At 41.4% G+C, this 20,189-nt stretch overlaps 1 protein-coding gene across 1 annotated transcript in view; it reads right to left on the bottom strand.

Moving 5' to 3' along the window:
- LOC132834643 (AP-3 complex subunit beta-2) overlaps positions 1–20,189 on the bottom strand; it is a 224,712-nt gene that overhangs the window by 108,079 nt on the left and 96,444 nt on the right. Inside the window, exons 3-6 of the mRNA XM_060853544.1 lie at positions 14,105–14,179; positions 9,416–9,511; positions 6,363–6,523; positions 4,210–4,276 (exon numbers count right to left, since the gene is read on the bottom strand). Of these exons, the coding sequence (XP_060709527.1) occupies positions 4,210–4,276; positions 6,363–6,523; positions 9,416–9,511; positions 14,105–14,179 (399 nt within the window). The remainder of the gene's footprint in view (positions 1–4,209; positions 4,277–6,362; positions 6,524–9,415; positions 9,512–14,104; positions 14,180–20,189) is intronic.

The raw sequence follows: 20,189 nt of genomic DNA, 5'->3' as shown, positions 1-20,189 counted from the left end.
GTTAGGATGAAAGGAGAAAGATATAAAAGGGACCTAAGGAGCAACTTTTTCACACAAAGTATGGTGCATGTATGGAATAAGCTGCCAGAGGAGGTGGCGGAGGCTGGTACAATTACAGCATTTAAAAGGCATCTGGATGGGTATATGAATAGGAAGTGTTTTGAGGGATATGGGCTAAGGGCATATGGGAATAGATTAGGTTTGGATATTGGATAGGCATGGATGAGTTGGACCAATGGGTCTGTTTCCATGCTGTATATTCCTATGATTCATGACCGGAGCTTTTTAACTTCTCTTTCCCCTACATGGGTTTCCTCTTTCCCTGTGGTAAGTTATCCTTATGATCTTTATTGAGATCTACTTTTCCCTTACCATGTGAGGATTTCTCTTTTCCCGAAAGTCCATCCCTCATGGATTGAAATTAATGTTGGAAGCCAAACTTTGACTTATCAACCAACTCAATCATCAGACATTTCAGCTGTTAACTTTGCTGTTTTAACTCTCTGCTCTTCCACACAAGTTTGCACTACCTCAGGAAGTGAATTTTTGAACTCCTCCAAAATAATTGTTTCTCTAAGAGCGTCATAGGTTTGCTCTATTTTTAATGCACTTATCCACCTCTCAAAATTACTTTGACCCTTTCAAGCTCAATATAGGTTTGACCAGGGTCCCTTCCTAGTTTTCTGAAACATTATCTGTAGGTTTCTGGCACAAGCTCATGTGCATTTAAAATGGCTTTCTTCACCTCCTCATATGCCCTACATACCTCTCTGATAGTAATGCAAAGACCTCACTAGCTCTACCTGTAAGTTCTGTTTGGATCAACAAAACCCACATGGTCACTGGCCATTTCATTTATTTAGCCACGTTCTCTGATGAGATGAAAAAGATTACTACATCCTTCTCATCAAATTTAGGCAATGCTTGAAACAGATCCCCACCAGGCCTTTGTCTATGATGGGTTTGCTCATCCTCAATCTCTTCCTCAGTAAGGTTCCCTTCAGCCTTCATCTCCATCCTTTTGAGCTGCCCTTCCTGCCTAAGTGCCAGCTTATGAAGTTCAAACTTTCTCTTTCTTCCTTTCTTCTCACTTTTTCTATTTCCTTTGCTTTTAATCAAAGTTCAAACAGTTTCATTTCTTTTTCTCTTTCTGTTTCTTTTGCCTCTAACTCACTCTGCTTCATTTTCAATTGAATTTTAGCGGTCTCCAAAGATTCCCGAGGGCATTTCCAGCAAATTTAAATGTTGAGCTATCGCTGTAATTATCTCTCCCTTTCTTACAGGCGAAGGTAACTCCAATTCCAGCTTGTCTGCCAATTCCAGCAGCTTTGCCTTGTTCACCTTTTGTAAAGCCACCAAAGTCACTTCTTCCACCCCCAGAAAACTCGTAGTGACTGAAGCAGCCACTACTACTACTACTACTACAAGCACTGTTTAAATCAACCGAATTCAACACCTGGAACAAAAGACATGAACGCCTACACTCACTGCCTTTGAGTTCAACAACTCTAATCCCTAATTGGAAATATACAATAAATCACGCAAAGAGCCCCCAATCAGTTATGGACAAGGCCAGACACACTCAAAATGTTTTAAGAAGGGATAACTTTTTTAGTTGTTTTTGACAGATGGATATTCCAATAGTGATGCAGCTGGTCCAACCACTCAGTTTTAAACAAAATGAAACCAGAATAAAAGAGAACAGAATATAAAGTAACTTAACCTGTCTGAAAACCCAACTGACTCTACTGCAACTTAAGGATGCTGTTCCAATTTTCTGCAACACCCCCATAAACATACCCTTTGGCAAAAAAGGTAAATCCAAACCCAGGTTCTTAGAAGAGAGATGTTAGAGAGGCAGAGTATCAGCCAGGGATCATTTGCTGAAGCATGGAACCTCTTTTCACAATAGCTGCTTCTCTGTCTCCAGCAGTCTCTAACTGCTAAAACTAAACAAGAAAAATACCTGAACTGGGAGAACTGGCCATTCACTTTTCATCGTACATCTGTTTTTAAAAAAACTAAGGCCTCCCCTGATTGTCGACTTAGGTAGCCTCTGGTTGCCATGTTGGCACCTCTGCTTTTACAATCCCTTTTGAAAACAAACCAAGAACAATATTACCTTGTTAAAGGAGCAGCATTGTCACACCCTCCTGTCCCTGAACACTGACCAAACTTAAAGTGGTTAATCTAAGGGGTGTGATTGCCTCCTGAAACGCAGTGCTCGGTTAACTCTCTCCCTACCTGATGTGTCACCATGTCCGAAGGTCAGACTTGAGCTCATAAACTCTGAGCCAGAGTTCCTCAAGCAACCAACACTTGCTACAGATGTGGTAACTATGAACAGTTACATGCCCTGGCTTCTCTATCTTAATTATTTAGTTTTTAATTTGCTTTTAAAAAAGTCTTTTTACTGATCTTTTAGTTTATAATCTGTATAGATTTCCTCTATTTACCTTCAATCTGAAAGTAATTTATAATAGACAGTCAAATTAGTAGCTACCACCAACCAATGAACATTACGGTTTACCTGTGAAGTCACTCTTTTGTGCTGGGCCCAGATCCTGGGCTTCAATTTATCCTATTTGAAAAAAATCTTACGAACTATGACCCAAAACAAGGCAAGCAAAAAGCACCTTTTCCCCTCTACACTGAATTCCCATGTTAAATTCCCTTAATTAGACACTGACTTGGAATGTGTCTCAGCTTACTGACTGCGCACTTTCAACAGGCCCTCTCTTAAATAGCAGATCTGTCCATTCACCACCATTTGAGAAAAGTAAGTTCTAAATCTGTTATTCCTTACCCTAAAACTATGGCCTCTCATTCTATATTTTACACATTTACTTTGTGAATTCTCTTGAGCATCTTATAAACCTCAAACAGATTTCCTCTCATTCTTCTAAACTCCAGAGTATAGGCTGAAACAGCTCAATCTCTTTTCATACGTCAAACCTTTTCATACTAGTTTCCTACCATTCATGCACAAGGACACCTAGCTCCCTCTGCACAAAAGCATTCCCAAGTTTCTGCCCATATCTAAAAGTTGTCTTTCTATTACTCTGATCAAAATGGATCAGACTTATCCGGTTTTTTTTTGCAGATGACTGGCATTTATTGGTCGTCCCTATTTCACTGAAGAAGATCTATTCAGATGAGTGGTCTGCAGATGGCATATTGAGGGTAGTTACCATGTCAAGCATGTTGCTATTGGGCTGGCATCACATTTTTAGCATAAATTGCATCGGGGACCAGTTGGAGCATTTAACAACAGAATTCCAGCCTTTTTAAAAAACTGACAATTGCTTATTATTTCCAGAATATTGTTTTAAAACCAAATTCAAACTCTCAGCTTGCATGACAACTGGGCTCAAGTTCTCTGGGTTGCTACTTTAATAGCACAGCCATTACTCTTCTTTCTTCGGGTGATAGAGCTTAGCAGTAAGGAAAGATCACTGAAGTAGGTGGGAGAGGCTATTCAATAAATAAGGACACAAATTAGGAGCAGGAGTATACCATATGGCCTCTTAGGTCTGTTCTGCCATTTGATAAAATCATAGCTTACTTGATTGCGGTCTCAGCTTCACTTTCCAGCCCGCCCCTATAACACTTAACTCCCTTTTTGATTGAAAACTGTCGAACTCAGCCTTGAATATTTTCAAAGACTCAGCCTCCATGGCTCAGTAGGAGAATTTCCAAAAGCTATGGTCCTTTGAGAGAAGAAATTCCTATTTATCGAAATACACGACGCCTTATTCTAGAATTGTGTCCTCCCTCCCCGCATTTTACATCCCCCCTCAAGAGAGAGAAACATACTCTTAGCATCTAACCTGTTATATCCAATCCAAATTTTATGCTTTCCAATAGGATCACCTCTCATTCTTCTCAACTCCAGTGTGCACAGTTCCAAATTGCTAAATTTTTTCTCATAAGACAAAATACTTCCATTCCAGGAATCAACAAAGTGAACTTTCTTTGAACTGTGTCCAACATCCTTCCTTAAGCAACTTATTATTAAATTGAATTCAAGGACACAGAACGTTACACAGAAATTAACTCCATATGTCAATTGAGTGAATGTTCCAGAAGACTATGAAACTTTTATGTTCTGTTGGAAAGACAGATGTTAAGTTCGGTTATAAATAGCCAGGCACAACCAGATTCCTGGCCTACCATGAGGATCTGAACTTCTCAGCATTGCTTCCTTACCGTGGTTTTGTCAGCCAGCAGCTTCTCAATCACCTCGATTAACTGGTCTTTCTGATCTTGGTCCAAACTGTAACGAAATAGAGGGGAGCACGAAGTCAGGATCAATTCAGTATTGAGCAATGATTACCCTGTGGCCACTTTCCCTGCTCCACTGAAGGTCCATTTAAATGGAAAGGTCAAGCTAATATGTCTTTGCAAGCAGCCCTGACAGTTCAAGTTCCCAGGGAGTTCCTGATGAAATTAGCAGATAGACACAACTCACCTATGGTCTAGACTAGCAAAATATGGCAGTGAGGGAGCAGTTAAAAAAAAAAGAATGAAGTGGAGATGGTGGCATAATGGCAAAGTCACATTGCCAGAAATGCAGAAGCCCAGGCAAATGCTCTGGGGACACAGATTCAAACACTACCACAATAGCTCGTGGAATTTAAATTAAATTAATAAATCTGGAATTAAAAAGCTAGTCTCAATAATAATGACCATGAAATTATCAACAAGTCATAAAAATTGATTTGTTTCACTAATGGCATTTGAGGAATGAAATCTGCTTTCTTTACTAAGTCTGGCCAACACATGACTCCAGACCCACAGCAAAGTAATCGACTCTCCACTCCCCTCTGAAATGGCCTAACAATTCAATTCAAGGGAAATTGGCAATGAATAATAGTGCTGGCCTTTCCTTTATTGTCCACATTCCATGAAAGAATAAGGCAAAAAAACACTGAACTACCTAAGTAAAACAAACAAGCTTCACCAATGGGAACGAAAGGTCCTGTATCATTGACAGGTGTTAACAAATCTGAAAATGTGTTGCTGGAAAAGCGCAGCAGGTCAAGCAGCATCCAAGGAACAGGAGATTCGACGTTTCGGGCATAAGCCCTTCATCAGGTTTGGAGCGGCGCTCCGAAAGCTAGTGCTTCCAATTAAACCTGTTGGACTATAACCTGGTGTTGTGTGATTTTTAACATTCTAAAAAATGATTATTGATTTTGTTAATTATGCATGAAAGCACCTAGTAACTATTGCAGGAATATATCATGTGAGCCTTATTATACATTACGCTATGGAATTCTTCAACATGGTCCTTTCTAAATCATTTATCCCATCGCTGTCTGGAGGAGCTTGTTGTACATAAATTGATTTATTCTGCTTCCTGCATTAAGATTGAGTTAATACTTCAAAAGTATTTTGTTGGCAATAAAGCACTTTGGAAAATCCCCAGGTCACAAAAGACCCCCACAATGTGGCCATGTAAATTATGTTCTTCTTGGTGAAACGTAAGTCTTTGAATATTAACAGAAAATTCAGAGACTCTTAATTCCAGATTTTTATTAAATTCAAATTCCACCATGTTTTATGGCAGGATTTGAACCCAGGTCCTGGATTAAAAGTCCAGCAAAAATATCACAAGGCCATTACCTCCTCAGTGAAATTCAGGGCAAGCTGAAACAGGAAGGTTTTTTTTTTCAGGCTACTGATAAAGACAAAGTGAGATGTATGCAATTTCCCCATAGGCGAGGGAGATAATTGGTTCAAGCCACTTTACCTGAAAACCATGTAATACATTGACAATGCAATGATTACTCGAGAGTCAATATCCTTCTCCAGAGTGACTACACTCTGTTGTGTTAATAACTCTTAATTGGACTATATGTTGTCATGCAAGTTATTTTCTTCTTGGTGAAATTTAAGTTTTTGAACATTCGGTGTAGTCTTCAGTTAGTGCAGTTATAATGGGTTGAAGAGTATGGTGCTGAGAAAGCACAGCCAGTTATGCAGCATCTGAAGACCAGGAGAGTAGATGTTTTGAGCAAAATGAAGAGCTTATGCTCGAAACATTGACTCTTCTGCTCTTCGGATGCTGTCTGACCGGCTGTGCTCTTCCAGCACCACACTCTTCGACTCTGATCTCCAGCATCTGCAGTCCTCATTTTCTTGCAATTATATTGGCACCCATTCCACAGAACCATAGAAATTATACAACACAAAAGGCATTCCTCCAAAACATAGTTACTCTTAGTTGCTAGTGCGTCTGCAAGAACCCTAATATTTAAGATATTTCACATGTTTTCATGTCTATTATTAAAAGACACAACAAAATTTCCAAGAATTCCCACTGTCTGGCAATGCAAGGGATCATATGAAAGTTTTACCTGTAGAGTTTTGGAATGGCATGGGCAGCTGTCTTCCTGACATAAGGTGACATGTCAGATGCAGCCTCTTTTATTGCCAGCATCATAATGGGGACGATAATTGTGACACGGATGCTGGACAGGACACGGAGGGCACTGGCCCGAATCAGCTGGTTTGGGTCCTAGAAGTAGGAAAAACAATCCAGAGTATTAAGAATTACACTTACCACCAATTCAAGATTATCAGTCCATTTCACAATGTGGCTCACTAATGCATGCTAGAAGCTACACATTCTCATATGCAGGAATCTGTTCTCTGCAGTCAAAAGGTACATCCATGGATATTGTGCCGTTTTTAAATTAAACAAACGAGATAAGTACAATTGGTCTTGGCACATTTTTCAGGACAAGGCTATAACCATGCAGAGTTGAACTGCTAACCAATCAGCACCCATTTCTCATTGAGTATGAACTGTTGTTCCTGTTGAAAGATGGCATTTCTGAGAAATAAGGAAGAGATGATCACCTTGTTGGGAAAGTACTATTGACTCTCCCCCCACCTCATCGGTCAGCAGGAAACTGAGAAACAAATGTGAAAGAAGATCTCAATTACCTGTAAGAATATTATGGTGGTTATGGTAGGGGATTTTAACTTTCCAAACAGAGACTGCGACTGCCATAGAGTTCAGGGTTTAGATGGGGAGGATTTTTGTTAAGCGTGTACAAGAAAATTTTTTGATTCTGTATGTGGATGTACCTGCAAACCTTGGACCCACTCTTGGGAAATAAGTCAAGGTAGGTGACTGATGTGTCAGTGGCAATAATTCTGCTAGTTTTAAAATAGTGATGGCAAAGGATAGACCAGACCTAAAAGTGGTATTTCTAAATTGGAGGAAGACCAATTTTGATGGTATTAGGCAAGAACTTTCAAAAGTTAATTGGGAGGCAGTGGCAGATATTCGCAAGTAAAGGCAAGGCAAGAAAATGGGAAGCCTTGAAAAATAAGATAACGAGAGTGCAAAGACTGCATGCTCCTGTTCAGGTAAAGGGCAAGGCTGGTAGGTGTAGAGAATGCTGGAGGATTAGAGAAATTGAGGGTTTGGTCAAGAAAAAGAAGGAAGCAAATGTCACCAGACCCAACTCCTACCCTATCTCTCTAACCTCACATTTCCCATGGCTAATCCATCTAGCTAATCATCTGCAGACAGTCGAGCTGCAGTTTTAAAGTTACACACCTTGTCTCCCCATTCACACCAAACAGAGGAAACAGTTTCTATCTGTCAACTGTTTCTTCAAATCCCACTGAAGGACTTAATTCTCAAGAAAGGGATGTTCACAATATGACCATATAGGTTGATTGTAAACAATAAAAGCAGAAATAGTCAGAGAAACACAGCAAGTCTGGCAGCCTTTGTAGAAAATGAAAGACAACAAACATTCTTCTTCAGAATGGATTGGCTATCAAATGAAAATCCTTCTAACACATACCACTGGCAGATGGTAAGAACATGAAATATTTCTAATAGCCATGTGAAAGTTGAAGCCTCTAACATAACCATCCATAGCTCTGGATGCAACATATATGTATTCGTGCTCTTTGCCACATCAACTCAATCCCTGAGTGAGTTACAATATACAATGTTCCTTGGATGCTGCCTAACCTGCTGTGCTTTAACCAGCAACACATTTTCAACAATATACAATGACCACTATCTACTCCACCAATTCCCTTCAATCAAATTGAACATCCCAATTAGATCACCTCTTATCTGCGATATTCAAAGGAACACAAGCCAAGTCCAAGCAACCTGGCCCAGAATTTATTTCCTAATATGGTTCTAGTGAGTCTGTGGTACAGTTGCTCCAAAACCCTTAAATCATTCTGGAGGTGAGGTGCCCAGAAATCACTTGTGAAATAAAAATAGTAACTACTGAAAATGGTCAGCAAGTCTGGCAGTATTTGTGGAGGAAGGGACAGAATTAACACTTGGGTCCGAAGTGACCCTTCTTTGAAACTGAAGAGGGCTGAAAAGTTATGAATTCTTTGCTTCACAAAAGGGGTAGGTGGAGCAAATGGAACAGATGGTAAAGTTATCTGACAGCAAAAGGCAAAGAGAGTGCTAATTGTAACAGAGAAGACATTTGGATGAAAAGTAGGTGTTAATAACAGAAAATAGGTACTGAGAACAGAATTATGTAATCAAGCAATGGGAATATGGGGGAAGGGTGGTAATCAAAATGGAAGACAAAATTTGTGCTCTAAAGTTGTTGAACTCAATGTTGAGTACAGAAAGCTGTTCAGTGCCAAAGTGGAAAAGTAATTACTCCTGACATAGTCAGAGATTTACATAACTCCTCTTTCAAATTCCGCATTTCTTCTATTTTAGAGACTGATTCTAACATTTTAACTTTTTTGTATTGATTCATGGGATGTGAGCTAGGCCAACATTTATTACCCATCCCTAACTGCCCATTAAGAATTAACCACATTGTTGTTGGTCTGGAATCACATGTAGGTGAGAATGACAAAATCCTTCCCGAAAGAACATTAGTGAACCAGATGGGTTTTTCCAATAATTGACAATGGATTCATGATCGTCATTAGACTCTTAATTCTATATTTTCATTGAAATCAAATACCACTATCTTCCATGGCATGATTTGAACCCAGGTCCCCAGACATTTGCTGAGTCTCTGGATTAATAGTCTAACAATAATATAATACGGCTATCACCTTTACAGTGAAATACAGGCCGTCTGAAACAGGAAAGCTTCTTTTTCAAGCTACAGAAAAAGCAAAAAGAGACATATATGATTTCCCCATTGGCAAGGAAGATAATTGGTTCAAGCCACTTTGCCTGTAAACCATGTAATATATTGACAACCCAATGATTACTCCAGAGTCAATATCCTCCTCCAGAGTGACTATGCTCTGTTGTGCTAATAACTCTTACCTGGACCATTATTGCATTGAGCAAATAAATATAAATAACTTCAAACAGCTACAACAGGAAAAGGAGATAGTTTCTCTGTAACATTCAATAACGAGTCACTGTAAGATTGACAATAATGACCTTTAATCCTCTCTGGAAGGTGCTGATGGAAAGTAAAGCCAGATCCTGCTGCTCCTCTGCATATCGAACCAGATAAACATAAACCAACTTCTTCACCTGCAAAGGCCGGTGTGGGGGTGGGGGTTAAGGTGGAAGAGAAAGAATTGACCATGAAATCGCAAAAGGTTTTCAAATCACAACCGAAAAATACAAAATCCAACAGGTTTTAAATTCAACCCTGCACCCAGTTTTATTCCTGGTAAAGCACCTGGTTGGCTGTCAATCTTCAGAGTTAATATTGACTATAAATTCAACGAACTAAGGAAAGTCATCCAAATCAAGTGACCTGCTCTAGCTTTCTCCCCATACTCTATGATTCCTTCTGATCTAAGAACAATATCTAACAATATCTAAGAACAAGATTTTCAAAGTTTGGCTTCAACCACTTTTATAGGAAGAATCCTACAGGCTGACCACTGTCAGGGTGAAGACATTTCTCCTCATTTCAGTCCTAAATGGCTTCCTCCGTATTCCTAAACTGTGACCCCTAGTTCTGGTCGTTGGAAACATCCTTTCTGCATTTACGCTGTCTAGTCCTGTTCAAATTTTCTAAGTTTCTGTGAAAATGCTCCCATTCTTCCAAACTCCAGAGGATATCGTCCTAACCAATCAATCTCTCTTCATACATCAGTCCTGCTATCCCATGAATCAGTCTGGTAAACCTTTGTTGCACTTTCTCCATTGCCAGAACTTCCTTTCTCAGGTAAGGTGACCAAAACTAGACAGATACAAACTCTGAAGGCCAACATACGGTTTGCATTTTTCATTGCCAATTGCTCCTGCATGCCTACTTTCAGCATTGGTGTACAAGGACATCCATTCCAGCACCACACTCTTTCTCAATCTATCACATTCAGGTAATAATCACAATAGACAATAGGTGGAGGAGGAGGCCATTCTGCCCTTCGAGCCAGCACTACCATTCATTATGATCATGGCTGATCATTCTCAATCAGTATCAGTTCCTGCCTTATCCCCACAACCCTTGATTCCATTATCCTTAAGAGCTCTATCCAACTCTTGCTTGAAAGTATGCAGAAACTTGGTCTCCACAGCCCTCTGGGTAGAGCATTCCATACACCCACCACTCTCTGGGTGAAGAAGTTTCTCCTCAACTCTGTTCTAAGTGGCCTACCCCTTATTTTTAAACTGCATCCTCTGGTTCTGGACTCGCCCATCAGCGGAAACATGCTTCCTGCCTCCAGAGTGTCCAATCCTTTAATAATCTTATATGTCTCAATCAGATATTCTCTCGGCCTTCTAAACTCAAGCGTATACAAGCCCAGTCGCTCCAATCTTTCAGCGTAAGATAGTCCCACCATGACGGGAATTGACCTTGTGAACCTACGCTGCACTCCCTCAATAGCCAGAATGTCTTTCCTCAAATTTGGAGACCAAAACTGCACACAATACTCCAGGTGCAGTCTCACCAGGGTCCTGTCCAGCTGCAGAAGGACCTCTTTGCTTCTATACTCAATTCCTCTTGTTATGAAGGCCACCATGCTATTAGCTTTCTTCACTGCCTGCTGTAGCTGCATGCTTGCTTTAATTCACCTTCCTGTTTTTGCTACCAAAGTGGAAAACCTCACATTTATCCACATTATACATCATCTACCATGCATTTACCCACTCACTCAACTTGTGTAAGTCACACTGAAGCAGTTCTGTATTGTTCGCGCAGCTCACCCTTCAACTCAACTTTGTGTCATTTTCAGACTTGGAGATCTTCCATTTGGTTCCCTCATTTAAAACATTCATATATATTGTGAATAACTGGGGTTAAACTCATCTTTTGATACCTCATTAGTCACTGCCTGCTATTCAGAAAAAGGCTCTTTTATTCCTACACTTTGTTTCACATCAGCCAACCAATTTTCTATCCATGTCAGTACACTAATCCTGATCTCATGCACTTTAATTTTATATCCTAGTCTTTTATGTGGAATCTTATCAAAAGCCTTCTGTAAGTCCAAATAAAACACACCCACCTGTCATCCCTCATCAAATAATTATAGCTTCAAAAAAATTCCATTGGGTTTGTCAAGCAAGTTTTCCCTTTTGTAAATCCACTCTGACTGTTTAATCCTGTCACTGTTTTCCAAGAGCTCTCCTATTAAATATTTTTACCTTCCTCTTCCTGACTTGGACATATATTGCTGTGTCTTCAGGTTGTTGGAATTCGCTCCCTAACAGCACTTTGGATGTCATTTTGGGCAGCACAGTGGCTCAGTGGTTAGCACCAGGCACCCAGGTTTGATTCCCGCCTCGGGCAACTGTCTGTGTGAGTCTGCATATTCTCCCCGTGATTCGGTTTCCTCTCACATTCCAAAAATGTGCAAGTTAGGTGAATTGGCCATTCTAAATTGCCCATAGCGTTAGGTGCATTAGTCAGGGATAAATATAGGGTAGGGAATGGGTCTGAGTGGGTTACCCATTGGAGGGTCGGTGTGGACTTGTTGGGCCAAATGGCCTGTTTCCATACTGTAGAGAATCTAATTACATAAATGGGCTGCAGCAGTTTAAAAAGGCAGGTTACCACTATCTTCACAAGGATACTAGGAATGTACAATATATGCTGACCCAGCCAGCAAAGCCCATATTCCCTGAATTAGTAAAAAGGAATGTTCTTCACTAATACCACTTCTAGGAAGGAAATCTGCTGTTCTTATTTGGTCTGGTCTGCATTTGACTCCAGTCCACTGGGCTATGGCTAACTTTTAAATTTGCTCTGAAATAGCATAGCGAGAACATAGGAAATAGGAGTAGTTATAAAGTAGTAGTAGAGCATGGCGGCTCAGTAGTTAGCACTGCTGCCTCACTGCGCCAGGGATTCAGGTTCAATTCCAGCCTCAGGCAACTGTCTGTGTGGAGTTTGCATTCTCCCCGTATCTGTGTGGGTTTCCTCCCGTTTCCTCCCACAATCCAAAGATGTGCAGGTTGGATGAAATGGCCACGCTAAATTGCCCATAGTGTGCAGTGATATGTAGGTTAGGTGCATTAGTCAGGGGTAAATAAAGGGTAGGAGGAATGGGTCTGGGTGGGTTACTCTTCAGAGGGTCAGTGTGGACTTGTTGGGCTGAAGGGCCTGTTTCCACACTGAAGGGATTCTATGATTCTATGAAACCACTTGGCTCCTTAAGCCGATTCAACCAGATCATGGCTGAATTGTTACCTTTACGCATGTTCCCACCATATTCCTTCATATCTTTAGCATCTGGAAACCTACTGATCTCTGAACTGAACGACTGAATGACTGAGACTTTAAATATTCCCAACCGTCTGAATCGATAAATTTCTCATTTCAGTCTTTGTCCTGCCCTTTATTCTGAGACTGTGCCCCCTAGTTCCAGACCCATTCCTAGACAGGGAAACATCTTTCCTGCAACTACCCTGTCAAGGCCTAGAAAAAGTTTCCCTGGTGGTAGAGAGGAAAACGCTGGAATCTATGAAAGGAAATGCAAGAACTGATAACTTAGAAAATAATTATGAGGTTGAACAGAGTCATCATGGATTTAGAAATAGGAAATCACATCTGACAAGCCTTTCAGGGGGTTTTTGAGGGGGTAACTGTAGTGTTTGTAACAAGGTCAGCCAGCTGGACCTCATGGAATATGTGTTCCTGATTGGTTTCTGGTGTAATTTTTAGCACAGTCCAAAATATTTACTAAATGATGTCCAATAGCAGGGTCACATCTATTGATGGATACACTGTTCTGAGCCTTGTAATTAAGGGCTGGTTGAGTATGATTGGTATGCTGCCTACTGCAAATGGTCAATGAGACGGATTAGTGCTTTGGCCCAAGCGATTCATAATCTACATCAACGATTTGATGTAGTGAACAAACATAATATTTGCCATGTTTACCATTGACGCAAAAGCAAGGATAGGAAGGTGAGTTGTGAGAAGAATAAAAAAGTGCTTCAACAAGAGACTGATAGCATCGGAAAAGATTTAGCATACGGAGTACAATGTGGAGAAAATATGAAGTTATACACTTTGGTAAAAGAAACAAAAATTCCGAGTATTTCTGAAATTGTGAGAGATTGGGAAATGTTTTTGTTTAAAGAGACTGATGTCTTCATCAAGAGTCATTGAAGGTTTACATGCATGTTGGCAAGCAATTAGGAAAACAAATGGTCTATTGGCTTTTCTTGCAACATGTTTTAAAAACAGAAGTAGAGAAGTTTTGTTGCAACTTTTGAAAAAAGCCTTGGTGAGACTGTACCTGGGGAAGAAAGAGCTGAATAATTTAAACAAATGGAGTGAGCGCAGTAATTTTGTTTCTGTTCATGGGATGTGGACATTGCTATTGACCATCTCTAATTGCCCTGGAGAAGGTGGTGAGGAGCTTTCTTGATCTGCTGTAGTCCATGTAGTGTCGATACAAAATGTCGTTAGGGAGGGAGTTCTGAGATTTTGATCCAGCAGCAGTAAAGGATAGATGATATAAAAAGAGGAAATAAAAAGATGACTCCTACTCAGTTCAAGAGCAATGAGGAATGGGCAACAAATACTAGTCTTCCCAGTGCCACCCACATTCCATAAAAAAAGAGAAAAATACTCTGCTACTGTAGTTCACTCTGGTGATTTTAGGAAGCTCATTCTCTAAATCCTTTCACACTCATAACGGGGTGAGAAATTTTACTTACCTCAATGTTTTTGCAGGCAACATTCTTCACCACTGCAGGAAAGAGTTCTGAAGCATTCTTTCCTCTGGCAATCATCTGCAAATCAAATAAAAAACACAAAAACTCTCACTCACTATTGAGAAATACTGGCATTATTAATACCAAGCTGTATAAACTGCTCACTAGCTAAGGGTCAAAAACACTCTCCCCAGCTCTGGCAACTCAGTGACCACACTTCAAAGAATAAATCTCATTGGTTGTGAGGAGCTATGGGACTTTCTAAAAAGCAAGACTTTCTTTTGTGTTTTTATTTCTTATTTTTGCTGGTTTGTCCAGTCTTAAGCATAAAGGGGAGTTTGGATTGGTCTGACTTTAATTGCTGTATGAAACGAATACTGCAATACATCAAGATCTGTTGGTTGCAGCAGCAACTCAAAATAAACATTACCTTAAAACTCTGCACCACTTGAGGTTCCCTGATGCCCACCTGTGGGCCAGTGGAACAAAAGATTCATTGTCAAGTTTAATGAAAGTCCAAATGGAACTTGATGGCTGGTAACCAACACAAGTCCATAGATAAACAGAGCTCCATTAAGCTGCAGGATGTTTCAGAGATCCACAAAAGCTGCACAGTAGAGTAGCTAATGAGTGGGGCTTAACAGACAGTTTTTCACAGTGTGCTGTGGACTTGTATCGTATTTCCCTTTCTGGCCACATTTTACACCTCAGCCTGATCTGAGGATTGAGTTCTTCCATCAGGGTAAATAAATGGAAACCAACAGATATAGTGTACAGGTCATAGAACCATAGATTTCCTGCCCAAGGCCCAACAAGTCCACACCGACTCTCCGAAGAGTAACCCTACCAGACCCATTCCCCTACCTTATTATCCTATATTTACCCCTGATGAATGCACCTAACCGTGAACACTATGGGCAATTTAGCATGGCCAATTCACCTAACCTGCACATCTTTGGACTGTAGGAGGAAACTCACGGGGAGAAGGTGCAAACTCCACTTAGAGTTGCCCAAGACTGGAATCGAACCCAGGTCCCTGGCGCTGTGATGGAGCAGTGTTAACCACTGAGCCACTGTGTCGTCCTGATAGAATGTGCATTTAGTCAACATGAATTTGCTGTAACATGATTGATGAATTGAGGACACTGTATCTATGGTGCAAAGTTTTAAAATGTATGTTGGTTGTAACGCGATTACAGCACTAACACCTTAAGCGATGTTTTTAAAGCACAATTTTCATATAACACGGGGTTGCAAAGAATACAACCATCATGTTACAGAAGAACTGACTGTATTTGGAGTTGGAACGGGTTTGTGGTGAGGTGTCAGAAGATAAGAACTTATAGCATTGCGGATGATATGTTAGCCTGGCTAATACATAATGGAGAGGATGGAATCATAGAGACAGAGATGTAAGTACAACAACAGACCCCTCAGGCCAACTCATCCATACCGACCATATAACCTAAATTAATCTAGTCCCATTTGCCAGCATTTGGCCCCTATCCCTCTAAACCCTTCCTATTCATATACCCATCCAGATGCCTTTTAAATGTTGTACCACTTCCTCTGGAAACTCATTCCATACATACACCACCCTCTGTGTGAAAAGGTTGCCCTTAGGTGCCTTTTAAATCTTTCTCCTCTCAACATAAATCTATTCCCTCTGGTTGTGAACTCCCCCACCCCAGGGAAAAGACTGTGTTTATTTACCTTATCTATGCCCCTCACGATTTTATAAACATCTATAAGGTCACCCCTCAGCCTGCGATGCTCCAGGGAAAATAGCCCCAGCCTATTCATCCTCTCCCTATAGCTCAAACCCTCCAATCCTGACAACATCTTTCTAAATCTTTTCTGAACCCTTTCAAGTTTCACAATACCCTTCCTATAGCAGCGAGACCAGAATTGCACAGTGTTCCAAAAGTGTGAGTATACCAATGTCCTGTACAGTTGCAAAATGACTTCCCAGCTCCTACACTTAATGCATTGACCAATAAAGGAAAGCATACTAAATGCTTTCTTTGCTATCCTATCTGCCTGTAACTCCACTTTCAAGGAACTATGAACCTACACTCCAATGTCGAGAATGTGGTGTTGGAAAAGCACAGCAGGTCAGGCAGTATCCGAGGAGCAGGAGAATCGACTTTTCAGGCATAAGCCCTTCATCAGGCATGCCTGATGAAGGGCTTATGTCTGAAACATCAATTTTCTTGCTCTCAGATATTGCCTGACCTGCTGTGCTTTTCTAGCACCACACTGTCGACTCTGATCTTCAGCATCTGCAGTCCTCACTTTCACCCACACTCCAATGTCTCTGTTCAGCAACACTCCTCAGGACCTCACCATTAACTATATACTTCCTACCCTGATTTGCCTTTCCAAAATATAGCGTCTCACATTTATCTAAATTAAACTCCATCTGCCACTCCTCAGCCCATCAAGATCATGTGGAACTCTTCGCTCTTCAATAACCTCCAATTTTGGTGTCATCTGTAAAGTTACCAACCATACCACCTATTCTCCCATCCAAATCATTTATATAAATGATGAAAAGCAGTGGGCCTAGCACTGATCCTTGTGCACTGGTCACAGGCCTCCAGTCTGAAAAGCAAACTCTACACACGTCTTCTACCTTTTAGTAAAAAATGAGGTCTGCAGATGCTGGAGATCACAGCTGCAAATGTGTTGCTGGTCAAAGCACAGCAGGTTAGGCAGCATCTCAGGAATAGAGAATTCGACGTTTCGAGCATAAGCCCTTCATCAGGAATAAGAGAGAGAGAGCCAAGCCGGCTGAGATAAAAGGTAGGGAGGAGGGACTAGGGGGAGGGGCGATGGAGGTGGGATAGGTGGAAGGAGGTCAAGGTGAGGGTGATAGGCCGGAGTGGGGTGGGGGCGGAGAGGTCAGGAAGAGGATTGCAGGTTAGGAGGGCGGTGCTGAGTTGAGGGAACCGACTGAGACAAGGTGGGGGGAGGGGAAATGAGGAAGCTGGAGAAATCTGAATTCATACCTTGTGGTTGGAGGGTTCCCAGGCGGAAGATGAGGCGCTCCTCCTCCAGCCGTCGTGTAGTTGTGTTCTGCCGGTGGAGGAGTCCAAGGACCTGCATGTCCTCGGTGGAGTGGGAGGGGGAGTTAAAGTGTTGAGCCACGGGGTGATTGGGTTGGTTGGTTCGGGCGGCCCAGAGGTGTTCTCTGAAGCGTTCCGCAAGTAAGCGGCCTGTCTCACCAATATAGAGGAGGCCACATCGGGTGCAGCGGATGCAATAGATGATGTGTGTGGAGGTACAGGTGAACCTGTACCTCCACACACATCATCTATTGCATCCGCTGCACCCGATGTGGCCTCCTCTATATTGGTGAGACAGGCCGCTTACTTGCGGAACGCTTCAGAGAACACCTCTGGGCCGCCCGAACCAACCAACCCAATCACCCCGTGGCTCAACACTTTAACTCCCCCTCCCACTCCACCGAGGACATGCAGGTCCTTGGACTCCTCCACCGGCAGAACACAACTACACGACGGCTGGAGGAGGAGCGCCTCATCTTCCGCCTGGGAACCCTCCAACCACAAGGTATGAATTCAGATTTCTCCAGCTTCCTCATTTCCCCGCCCCCCACCTTGTCTCAGTCGGTTCCCTCAACTCAGCACCGCCCTCCTAACCTGCAATCCTCTTCCTGACCTCTCCGCCCCCACCCCACTCCGGCCTATCACCCTCACCTTGACCTCCTTCCACCTATCCCACCTCCAACGCCCCTCCCCCTAGTCCCTCCTCCCTACCTTTTATCTCAGCCGGCTTGGCTCTCTCTCTCTTATTCCTGATGAAGGGCTTATGCTCGAAACGTCGAATTCTCTATTCCTGAGATGCTGTCTTCTACCTTTTAGCCAGTTCTGTATCCAAATGGCTAGTTCTCCCTGTATTCCATGAGATCCAACCTTGCTAACCAGACTCTCATGAGGAACCTTGTTGAAAGCCTTACTGAAGTCCATATAGATCACGTCCACCAGTCTACCCTCATCAATCCTCTTTGTTATTTCTTCAAAAAACTAAATCAAGTTCATGAGACACAATTTCCAATGAACAAAGCCATGCTGACTATCCTGAATCAGCCTTTGCTTATCCTAATACATGTAAATCCTGTCCTTCAAGATTCCCTCCAATATCTATAGTTCCCTGGCCTTTCCTTACCAACTATCCTAAATAGTGATACCATGTTAGCCAAATTCCAGTCTTCCAAGACCTCACCTATGGCTATCGATGATACAAATATCTCAGCAAGGAGCTCAGATATAACCATCAGATGGAGATGAGAAGACACAGTACCTGAATCAACCTGTACAAATGTAACTGATCACACATTTTAATGCATACATTGTCATATTTTTAATATATTCTCATTTTATGTTGTTCTGCTCATATTTTAATTTAAAAATCTGTGACCATATAATTACATCCTCCTGTTGTGCTGTCTCTGTTGGTGGGAGAGTATAATTACTCCATCACCAATTGATATTGGCAATTCCAATGGTAAATAGCAATAATATTGACAAATCCCTAACACAATTACAATCCTTGACAGTTAACTCTATCCTTCTCCCATCTGCCTAAAGCTTAACTATTTCCAACTTGGTTTCTATATCACCATCAGCTGTGTTTGCAATTCCAAATCCTGTCCTTCCCTAGTGCCACATATCTTGACTTCTACTACAACCTCCATTGATCCATTATTGAAATTCTCATTAATACCTTTCTTCCTCTGAGATTCAACTATTCTAATGTACTCTAGGTTGGCCTCCCATTTAGTATCTCTTTAGTCAACAATTCATTCAAAACTCTACTGCCAATATCCTCACTTGCAGGAAGTCCTTTTTGTCTTTGGCCTCCTCACTATCCTTACTGACCTACACTGGTCCAGAAATGCATATCATCCTTGCTTCCAGAGTTCTTAAAGGCACTTCCCTATTGCTAACCTCCTCTAGGCCTTACAATCCTTTGTGATTAGCTAGGCACTGAAAAGGAGAGGGGAGTGGGCATGAGAGATGAAGAGGCTGAGGGTAGGAGGTGTAGAGAAAGAGGGAGAGGACAAGAGAAACATAAATAGAAACAGAGAAGGGAAAAGGGTCAAAAGAGATAGACAGAATAGAGAGAGGTGCAGAGATAGAGAAAACGTAGGAGATAGAGATAGGGAAATTATGGTAAAGATCACGTTCCAATTAATCACATTCTGCAAATTATCTGTCCCAAGCATGTACAATCATTGGTTATATTTCAATTATTTTTAATTTATTGCCCATCCCCTTTTGCCCTTGACAAGGTGTAGTGAGCTTCCTTCTTGAATCATTGTAGTCTATATGCTATAGTTAGATCCACAATGTCATTAGGAAGTGTGTTACAGGAATTTGTTCCAGCAATACTGAAGGATTGGCGATGCAATTTCAAGTCTAGATGCTGAGTGATTTGGAGGGAAACAGCAGGTGGTGGTATTGTTATGTATCTGCTGCCTGTCCTCATCCTTCCAATTAATAGTGATTTTGGGTTTGCAAGGTGCTGCCTAAGGAGCCTTGGTGAATGTCTACTGTGCATTTTGTAGGCAGTACACACTGCTATTGTACATTGATGCTGGAGGGATTAAATGTCTGTGGATGTGGTGCCAATCAAGTGGACTGCTTTGTCCTAAATGGTATCAAGTTTCCTGAGTGTTGTTGGAGCTGCACACATCCGGAGAAGTGGGGAGTATTCAATCGCACATCTAACTTACACTTGAAATGTGCCTTGTAGATGGTGAATAGGCTTTGGTGAATCAGGAGGAGAGTTATTCACAATTAAATTATGTGCATACTGGCATAATCTTAAAGATCCTATTTTGTGCCCAAAACAAGGCCTTACATCAAAGGACTGAAGATAGGGAAAGAAAGGACCTTCCCTTTTTTCAACATAGTAGAGGCTAATTAAAAAATAAATAAAACCTAGAATAATTTGATATAAATAATTCAGTAGATGCAGGCATGGAAATTGTTATCCACACCACTGATAAATATTTAAGATGTCACTGTAAGTTCTCTGTCCTGGCAGCTGTTCCTGGAACTAG

The sequence above is a fragment of the Hemiscyllium ocellatum genome, chromosome 42, assembly GCF_020745735.1.
Source record: "Hemiscyllium ocellatum isolate sHemOce1 chromosome 42, sHemOce1.pat.X.cur, whole genome shotgun sequence".
NCBI classification, from domain to species: domain Eukaryota; kingdom Metazoa; phylum Chordata; class Chondrichthyes; order Orectolobiformes; family Hemiscylliidae; genus Hemiscyllium; species Hemiscyllium ocellatum.
The sequence above is the reverse complement of the archived record's forward strand: the minus strand, read 5'-3'. Positions and strand labels throughout refer to the sequence as shown.